This window comes from Mus caroli, chromosome 8 (assembly GCF_900094665.2).
Source record: "Mus caroli chromosome 8, CAROLI_EIJ_v1.1, whole genome shotgun sequence".
NCBI classification, from domain to species: Eukaryota; Metazoa; Chordata; class Mammalia; order Rodentia; family Muridae; genus Mus; species Mus caroli.
The window spans coordinates 78,216,848-78,227,761 of record NC_034577.1 but is presented as its reverse complement, the minus strand read 5'-3'; the positions used below and the strand labels follow the sequence as shown (position 1 = coordinate 78,227,761).

The window sequence follows — 10,914 nt, the reverse complement described above, 5'->3', positions numbered from 1 at the left end:
CCTGGTACAAAGCTCAAGTCTAAGTGGATCAAGGAACTCCACATAAAACCAGAGACACTGAAACTTATAGAGGAGAAAGTGGGGAAAAGCCTCGAAGATATGGGCACAGCAGAAAAATTCCTGAACAGAACAGCAATGGCTTCTGCTCTAAGATCCAGAATCGACAAATGGGACCTCATAAAATTGCAAAGCTTCTGTAAGGCAAAGGACACTCTCAGTAAGACAAAACAGCAACTAACAGATTGGGAAAATATCTCTACCAATCCTAAATCTGATAGGGGGCTAATATCCAATATATATAAAGAACTCAAGAAGGTGGACTCCAGAAAACCAAATAACCCTATTTAAAAATGGGGTAGAGTTAAAGAATTCTCACCTGAGGAATACCAAATGGCTGAGAAGCACCTAAAAAAATGTTCAACATCCTTAATCATCAGGGAAATGCAAATCAAAGCAACCCTGAGATTCCACCTCACACCAGTCAGAATGGCTAAGATCAAAAATTCAGGTGACAGCAGATGCTAGGGAGGATGTGGTGAAAGAGGAACACTCCTCCATTGCTGGTGGGATTGCAAGTTGGTACAACCACTCTGGTAATCAGTTTGGTGGTTCCTCAGAAAATTGGACATAGTTCTACTGGAAGATCCAGCAATACCACTCCAACTTTTAATAAGGACACATGCTCCACTATGTTTATAGCAGCCTTATTCATAATAGCAAGAAGCTGGAAAGAACCCAGATGTCCCTCAACAGAGCAATGGATACAGAAAATGTGGTACATTTACACAAGGGAGTACTACTCAGCTATTAAAAGCAATGAATTCATGAAATTCTTAGCCAAATGGATGGATCTGGAGGATATCATCCTAAGTGAGGTAACCCAATCACAAAGGAACACATATGATATGCACTCACTGATGAGTGGATATTAGCCCAGAAGCTCAGAATACCCAAGATACAATTTGTAAAATACATTAAACTCAAGAAGAAGGAAAACCAAAGTGTGGACACTTCAATACAGAAGTGGATGCTCACAGTCATCCATTGGACGGAGCACAGGGTCCCCAAAGAAGGAGCTAGAGAAAGTACCCAAGGAGCTGAAGGGGTTTGCAGCCCCTAAGAGGAACAACAATATGAACTAACCAGTACCCCCAGAGTTCCCTGGAACTAAACCACTAATCAAAGAAAACACAGGGAGAGACGCATGGCTCCAGCTGCATATGTAGCAGAGGATGGCCTAGTCAATCATCAATGGGAGGAGAGGCCCTTGGTCCTGTGAAAGCTCTATGTACCAGTATAGGGGAATGCCTGGTCAAGGAAGTGGGAGTGGGTGGATTGAGGACCAGGGGGAGGGGGGAGAGGATAGGGGATTTTTGGAGAGGAAACTAAGAACGGGGATAACATTTGACATGTACATAAAGAGAATATCTAATAATAATAAAAAAGAAACAGTTTAGGTAACAGTCTAGGATAGTACATTAAACAATGGAATCTTAGTAAGTGTGAGAACAGTCTAATACCGTCTCCTGGAACACACTCTCTTGGCTGTTTCCTTCTCATTCATTATAGATGACTTCCTAATTTTTGTGTACCTTCTGTGGCCCACTGACTACTCCTGAGTGTGTGAATTTCCACGTGTTTGTGACGTCCTCCAATGTGCACAGTCATTTCTAGCTGCTGTGATGTTTTAGGAGAGCATACAGTATGCTTTTATCCTTCTAACTTTTATTACAGCTTGCTTCACAGTGCAGCATCTGTTCTGTCCTGGAGAGGGTCCCATGTGAGCTTAAGAAGAATGTGAATACTGCTTTTGGTAGAAAGAGTTCCACAGATGACCACAGGGGGCTGGGTTTTCCATTCCTCCTAGTGTCTAATTAGTTTCCAGCACAATTGAAAGTACACAACAACAGAAAAACACAACAGAAAGTGGGCAAGACTCTAATACAAGATACAGACAATAAATAGTTTAGAGAGACGCAAAGTTAATTTTTAAAAAATCTATCAATACCTTTTTTTTCACAGAATTACTTCTACGTATCAAAAGCAGGGTGTTAAAAAGGAATATGTAGAGATGTTTTGGTATGACTAACACATGAAAAGGTTCCCTTTTTAAAAGATAAAGCTGAAGTTGTTCTCACAGAAAGTAACACAAAAAATAAAAGGGATGAATTACAGGAATGAGAAGGCATGGCAGCTATAGATCTACCACCTTTGGAGATGGAGCAATTGCTCAGTGCTTAAGGGCATTTGCTGCCTTTGCAGAGGACCCAGATTCTCAGCATCCACTTAGTGGCTCACACCATCTGTAACTCCAGCCACAGGCATCCAATGCCCTCTTGTGGATATCAGACACAAACATGGTACACATACATATGTGCCACAAAAATTCATACAAATAAAATAGAAATAAAATGTTGGGTTCTAACAAAACAGAGCAAAAAATTACCAACAAAAGAATTAAATAAAGTCTTTCAAAATGAAAAAAGAAAAATCTGAAGACTCTTTAAAGAATCAGCAAAAATGTCTGAGACCCATAACAGATAACAGGCAAGTTATTATATATATATATATATATATATATATACACACACACACACATATATATACATACATACACACATGTATACATATTATATATCATATTGTATAAAGCTGAACAACTGAGATCAAGAGATGATTCTAAGTTGTTGTAGAGGGCAAAAGCATGCTTGTACATACAGATAAGCACTGGAGAAGTCAGGAAGTTAAACTCTCAGGTATCCTTCAAAGGAAAGACGTGCCTAACCTGACCTCCACCTGGAATGCTGGGAATGGATGTAGTTTTACAACCTTTTCCTCTAACACCTTAAGCATAACTTCTAGGCCATAAAACTCATCCTTGTGAGAGATGTCGTTGGTGCTTTACAACAGCCTGTGTGATTTCTATGTTATATCAGGGTCAGGCCAAATCCGGACTCACACAGGGATTAAGTTTGGCTTAGTCATTCTCCCTAGACCAGCAGTTGTCAACCTGTGGGTCTCAACCCCTTTGAAGGCTGAATGACCCTTTCCCAGGGGTTGTTTAAGACCATTGGAAAACACAGATATTTACACTAGGATTCATAACAGTAGCAAAATTACAGTTATGAAGTAGCAATGAAAATAATGTTACGGTTGGGAGTATCCCAACACAAGGAACTATGTTAAAGGGTCAGCATTAGGAAGGTTGAAAACCACTGCTCTAGACCTTTATCTTCAGCACTGCTTCTAGGTCAGCAAGAACTCTTCTTATAGATGAAGCCATAAGCACTGTGTAAAGAGAATCAATGTAAACATGTCTTAAGCCTTGTACTCACCAGGCTGAGTTAACTGTTACCTGAAAAATTTCACCAACATTGTGCTATGTTTAAATATGGCAAAAATATATGAGCTGAGGCCAGACTCTCAAAGTCTTCACCCAGCACCAGTAATTTAAATTTAGCTGATCCCAACTTCATTTCTATGTAACCCTGATTGTTTTCCTTGCCATCTGTAAAGTCTCTCAGGGACCATCACACAAGTTTTCAGAGAGTAAGGCAGGGCAGAAGCATAGTGACTTCAGACTTACCAATGGCAACACTAGAAACCAGGAAGTCACTGGGGCAAAGGAAAACCCTACAGAGACATTATTTCCAACTAGAACTCCATGCCCAGTCAGATTTCCTGAGGAAACATGAAGATGATTTACATTTTGCGTTTATAAAATACCACCCACATAAGCTTTCTGCAGAAGCTCCTCTTGAGTTAACAACACAGAGTGAGGTAAACCAAAACACAGACTGGGGAGGCAGGAAATTCAACATGCTGGGAGGTGAAGAACAACACAGGGAGGCTCCATGTGCCACAGGTAGAAAACAACTGCTTCCAACTGGAAGACTCACAACAGTAAAACCTACAACGCCCGAGTGGCTGCCGGTCCTGAGAGCAGAACACAAACGGTGGATGTGAGCAGAAGAGAGGTGAAGCGATTTTCAAAAGCAGGTCTAAGAAAAGAATAGGAAGAACAGGACTCCTGGCTCAACTCTGGAAAAGGACCACATAATCTGTAACTGCTAATGACCAATAGTGAGGTAACTAAAAAAGAGAGAACAATTTATAAAGGAAGATGTGGAATCAAAAACGTGAAGGCAAAAATCTCAGTTTCCTTTGGCAGAGTCTGCACAGATGAAACAGTTTTGTTCTGCAGCCCTGAGCTCCCTCTTTTGCCCCTCCCCAGCCTCTGCTTCACTCTCCCTCTTTGGGATCTTGCTATGTAGCCCAGCCTGGCACTGAATGCAGCCTTATGAATAGCAAGAATCACAGGCATGTACCACTGTGCCTGACTAAGTCAAGCATTTAGAAAATGGAGCAAATTAACAAAGGTTTTTGGAGGCTAAAGCACAGGAGGATGGGTCCTGGGAGAAGACGACTTTATACTTTCTTTCTGCAATAAACTTACTAGTATTCTGTGAATAAAAAACAAGTCTAAAGAATGGGAATGGGTGGGTAGGGAAGTGGGGGGGGGTATGAGGGACTTTTGGGATAGCATTGGAAATGTAATTGAGGAAAATATGTAATAAAAAAATATTAAAAATTAAAAAAAATGTCTAAAATTTTATTTTACTTCATATAAAATAAAAAGATATCACAAAGAGGAGGAAGTTTGTGATTTTTATGTAGATGTAACTAGCTCCAGACTTCAGTCTATGCTCCATTGTTTTTCCTGTAACTAACTACAGACCAATCTATACATGGCTTAGATATGGCCTATGCTCACTCATACTCAACTGTGACTTCATAGGGAATTTTCTAGACCTTACCTCAAGCAGCGCAGCTGCAGGATCCCCCTGCAGGCTTTTCCCCAGCTTGTCAACCTCATCCAATAGGAACACTGGATTGTTAACCCCAACAGTCTTCAAGCCATTGATGATACGACCAGGCATACTGCCCACATAGGTCCGCCTGCAGAGAGCAAATCATAGCAATGAGGATCAAGAGGAAACAACACTGAGAAGGCAGGCTTTGCAACTACAAGTTCTTAGCTCTCATCAGCACACAGAAAGGATGCTCTATGTATGTAAAAGCATTACCATATACCGAAAAGGTATTAGGTTCATTCTAATTTCCTACTTGATTCTAACTAATTGCAAGTTGTCCATGACTCTGGAAGAACTATAAGTCAAATAGTTCTGGTTGAAAGAGAAAGATTCAAATCTTTTGTTTTTAAAAGCAATAATGTGATATTAACTACAGTAAGTAGATCTGAGGTCGACGGTACTTATACTCCATTCCCCTGGTATATTCCTGCCCCACATGCACTATGGTATAATTCAGTTCAGTCCTGTATCTGAGTGCAAATGTTAGAGGCTGTGTTGTCACATTTGAATCAGTCGTTATGTAATTACAGCAGATGTAAGCAAGTTTACACAACTGAAAGAGGCGCCTCTCCCTTACAGAGCTGGCAAGCTTGCTAAAGCTCTCTACTGATTTTATTATAGCCTTGCCTCCACCAGGCAGATAGCAGATGTTGCTTCTGAGAGGGTTTCAAGGGCTGTCTGCCTGCAAGAGAATGAGCACCAGTAAGTGGAGCAGCAGTAGTTACATCATGGCCCATCCAACCATAGAGCTGATTTACAGAGCAAGCCTCAACTGTGCCACGTGACTGTACAAAGTAGGACAGTTCACAGTGACTTTTGAAAAAGCAAGAACGCCTGAAAAACTGTCACAGAAATGGCTTTTATCTAGGGAAGATGACCAGCTCTGGAGGTAGATACAATAGAGTCTGTTTACAATAAGAAACTAGCATATTCAAGGCTTCAGAAAGAGGGTCTGGGGATGTAGGGCACTTGACTAGCAAAGCACAAGGCCGTGTTCATCCTCAGCACCACCTAAGCTAAGCAGGATGATCGGAAGTTCAAGGCTATCCTTGGTTATATAGCAAGTAAGGCTGGCCTGGAAAAACAAGACCTTGTTTTAAATTGATGATGATGATGAGGAGGAGGAGGAGGAAGAGGAGAAGTCAGTATCACCATTGCTGTCAACCTTTGTAAAAACCAGAGGTGATGAATGATTCCAAGGAAACAGTGTCTTCCAGACACAGCAGGACTGATGCACATATCAATTCACAGAGACTGTGACAGTATGCACAGGTTCAAGCCAGCTGACAAAGGGGAGTAGACACCCCTCTGGGTTCCCACCCCTAACCAAGAAGCTATCATCAGTTGATACCTGATGTCAAAGGGAAAAAGGTTTCTCTAATGGAGTCTCCCTCAGTATATTAAGCAGGCTTCGTTCCCAGGAATAGTTGGCCAACATAAGGCAAACTCAATAGTACTTTTGGAGACCTTTTGTCTCATTATGCTTTGTTTGTGCTTTTTTTTTCTCTTAGTCTTATCTGGTTTTTGCTTGTTTATGTTGATTTTCATTGTTGTGGTCTGCTGGGGTTTTTTGTTTTTATTTTTTGTTTTGTTTTTGTTTTTGTTTTGGGGGGGTCATAAAGTTGATTAGGTACAGAGGTAAAATTTTGGGAGGAATTGAAGTAAACACAAAATATATTATGTGAAAATTTTTTTAAAACTTTAAATATTAATAATAAAAATTTTTGAGAATGGAACATGGGAAAAACAACATAAGAAATCACTGAACTTTTTCAAATTCTTTTTCTAGTGAACACAGGCTCTCCACTACTCTGATTGTTAAGTGTGGTAGAAAAGAAAGTTGTTCACATTTCCAATTCTCTAAGGGCCATTTCAGTTTTCCCCCCACTGATTTATTTACTCACTTTTCCCCTCAGTTGCAGCCTCCCCTTCTCCTACCAGTATCCCCCACCCATACCCCTCCCCTTCTCCTACCAGTATCCTCCACCCATACCCCCTCCCCTTCTCCTACCAGTATCCCCCACCCATACCCCCTCCCCTTCTCCTACCAGTATCCTCCACCCANATACCCCCTCCCCTTCTCCTACCAGTATCCTCCACCCATACCCCCTCCCCTTCTCCTACCAGTATCCTCCACCCATACCCCCTCCCCTTCTCCTATCAGTATCCCCCATCCATACCCCTCCCCTTCTCCTACCAGTATCCCCCACCCATACCCCTCCCCTTCTCCTCTGAGAAGTAGGGAGGTAAGGACCATTTCTTGCTTTTCTGTTTTTGATATGATTTTAAAAACAGGTACTTATAATTCTATACCTAAAGTCAAAGGAGAAAATGTTATTCCAGGACCCTTTCTAGAGCAGTGCAAGCCAGTAAGTCCTTGGGACTTCTCACGCTTCCCCAAGCCCACAGAAAAGGTCCAACCCTCTCTGTCCACAACTAAGATTAATCACAGTCTATCAGTCAGCAGCTTTCCCCATAGCAGCCAACCCTCTCTTGCTTCATTCATAATCAAGACCCTCCAAACCTGTAGGGTTTTCCTTTCTTTCTTGTCTGTTTCTGAGACAGGGTTTTCTGTGCAGTCCTGGCTGCTGTAGATCAGCCTGTTTTCAAACTCAGAGATCCGCCTGCCTCTGACTCCCAAGTGCTGGTATTAAAGGCATGTGTCACCATGCCTAGCTTTCTTTATTGTTCTTAACATCATGTTCCCTGTTATGGTATAGATATGGCTTGAGTGTCCTTCAAAGACCCATGTGGTAAAGTTTAGGTCCCCAGGTGGCCATATCAGGACTTAGTCAAACTTTTTAAGAACTAGGGTCTACTTGGAGGGCATGCTAATTCTAATAAAGGAATTAAAATATTCCTAACAAATTCTGAGCTAATTCTTAGAAGAGGGCTATTATAAGAGAACACCAGTGGACTTCAACTCCTTGTGTCAGGCTTCCTGGTATCAGTGTAATCGCTTGCTCCAGTATCAGCTCCTATGATGTGATGCTGCCAAAGACAGTCCTTGAAAGAGCCTATCCAATGCTGTTGGGACTTTCAATTTTAAAAATTGTGAGCTAAAAAAATTTCTTTTCTTCATTATAGTGTAAAAAGCTAATTAATAAATACACTTCCCATACTTTCCTTGCCTGTGTATTTACTAAAAATTCTCTGAAGAGAAAGATTAGTGTTCTTGTCTTATTTTGGTTTTGGGACAGGGCCTCACAGTGTATCCTAGGCTGGCCTGGAATTTACTATGTACCTAGGTAGCCTCAAATTTGTGGTCGCTCTTCTGACTTATCATCCTGGGTTACAGGCGTGAGCACCACCATGCTGAATTCCCAGCGGGCCTCAGAAATCTCTCCTGAATTCCCTTCACACAGTCATTTCCAATACCGCAGTGCCTACACCACCGGCTGGCTCTACAACCCGTCTGCTCCTCATGTACTCCTAGTCCATCATGGCTGTAGCCCCTATGAGCAGCAGGCAGATGACAGAAGCCGAGTCATACATACTGCAGAGCACAGGCTGAGCACAGCTGTTAGCACTCTTCTCCCTCAGGGCCTCCAAACCACCACTGGTAAGGAGGAACTTGGCACAAATTATTTGACCTAAGACTCACTTTCCTCATCTATAAAATGGGACAGCAGTGCCAATGCCAATCTCATGAAGACTGGGGAAGAAACTCTTTAAGCCACCTAGCAGGGATCAACAGCGCAGACTCTGGAATCGGGTCTCACTTGAATTGTGCTTTATTCTACAAATGTCTTCTTAATAGCACCAGGCATGTACAGTATTGTTACTATTCCTCAGCCGGAAGTGACATCTCTAAAATTCAGGGCACTGGTCTAGAAATCAAGTCAGGAAGATAACCATCACCATCAGAACAAACCCAGTCACCACTGTTAAGGTGACGAGTCTCTGAATGGCATCATAAAGCTAATACTCCACTGCACCCGTCTCTGTGACGTCACATCAAGTGGAAAATCCTCACTAGGTGACACCCAAATCTATCACCTTTACTGACACGCTTGCATCTAAACAGCGTGTGGCTTGCCAACTGTCTAGTTCCTCGAACACCGCCGGAAAGTGTACTGCTTTCATGAGCAGAGAAAAACACTGATTTACTATGAACTGATTAGATAAATGGGTTTTTGGTAGAAAGATTAACTACTACTTGTAGTTATTAGAGGAGAAAAACTTCTAATTTAATTTTTTAAAACTACCTTGGAAATGTAGCACACGAGTGTCTATCTATATATGCTCAATTGGTTTGCATATTTTATTATTCAGGACTGACTTCTGTCAGATCAAACATTATGGCAGCACAAGTAATTCACTTACTGAAGATACAGAATAAACTTTAATGAAGCCTGGGGAATAAAGACATGGGTAGTGAGAATGCACACATACACAAAATAAAAATATTCTCTCTCAAACCTAGTGCACAATGCAGTATAAAAATACTGCAGCATCTGCCACAGAAACCACAGAGGTGGGAAGAAAGTGAAAGCAGCCAAATGCTACCTCTGGGTGCTAACAGTGTGAGCAAGCGTGTGTGTAGACCAGCACTCCCATGATGAACTGAGCCCCAGAGCACAGCTGCCGAAAGCCAAGGGAAACATGGCCACTTGAAAACATGAATTCTGGCTGGAGATAAGCCTCCACAGCAGAGGGCTTGCCTAGCATATGAAGACCCTGCATCCTGCATATTTATCACCACAATAAATAAGGTAATAAAACCACAGGAATTCTGTGGAAACATTCCATAGTATCCCACTAACAACTACCTATTTTGTTTTTATGTATCAGCTAAAATTTGAAGAATGCTTAAAAAGTACTCCAATGCATTTGAATATATATGTGGTAAAACAAATTATTAAGAAAAGCACAAGGGGGCTGGAGAGATGGTTCAGTGGTTAAGAGCGGTTAAGAGTACTGACTGCTCTTCCTGAGTTCAAATCCCAGCAACCATATGGTGGCTCACAGCCATCTGTAATGAAATCTGATGCCATCTTCTGGGGTGTCTGAAGTACAGTGTACTTACATATAACAAATAAATAAATATAGAAAGAAAAACACATGGATTCATACTTTCTTTTTTTAAAATCACTGCTTGCAATTCACATATTAATTAGGACTCTTCAGCTACTATGAAATATATACAAAACCGAAACTGTTTCTATACACCAAAAATTTAAATTATAAGGTTAGTATTTTTCATTTCCCCAAAAAGTTACATATCAAAACAATTACAAAGACTATTCCAGTATCATGTGACTAAATCTCATGGTGATAGGCCTTAATACGTTGCCAAAAATGTAGGCTGCTTCAAATCTAACATAATGCAAATGGCTGGCCAGGGATCAGGAGGACAAGTTTTTACTCTGTTTATCTAAAGGGCTCTTATCATCTATAAGGCACACCACTATAATGTGCACAAAAAATTGTAATATGGAGGCTGGAAAGATGGGCAAAATACTCATACACATAAAAATACACACATATATGTAACTATGCTCTAAATCTGAAAAAGCAATGCGTTTAAAAGAGACTTGATGGTCTTTAGAGGAATAATGTGACTTAAATATATCATGTCTAAACAAAGTTGATTTTTACTCTTCTGGTAGTCTTTCTAAATCTTTATAAAGAGAATCTGGACTTATCTAAAGGGCTGAATTACAAAATATAGTTAGTTTTTAATCTTACATCAATTCTCCAAACACATAGAAACCATGTTTAGCACTGTGCCAAATAAACAAACAAACAGCATGAGGTAGTACAAAGAAGTACAAGATATACAATAAATCCTCTGTGTCACAACTCTTCACACACACACACACACACTCACACATACACTCACACACACACTCACACACACACTCACACACACACTCACACACACACACACACTCACACAGGTTGACTGTTATATCCAAAATGTTTTGAGAACAGAAGTGGTTCGGGGTTTAATTTTTTTCTTTCTGGTTTTATAATATTTGCATATATACATAATAGATGTCTTGGGACTGGTATCCATATCAACACAAAAGATTCA

The 10,914-nt window shown here is 40.8% G+C and overlaps 1 protein-coding gene across 1 annotated transcript in view; it reads right to left on the bottom strand.

The window, feature by feature from the left end:
- Positions 1 to 10,914, bottom strand: part of Lonp2 (lon peptidase 2, peroxisomal) — a 78,025-nt gene that overhangs the window by 45,010 nt on the left and 22,101 nt on the right. Inside the window, exon 8 of the mRNA XM_021169891.2 lies at positions 4,818 to 4,959. Coding sequence (XP_021025550.1) covers positions 4,818 to 4,959 — 142 coding nt within the window. The remainder of the gene's footprint in view (positions 1 to 4,817; positions 4,960 to 10,914) is intronic.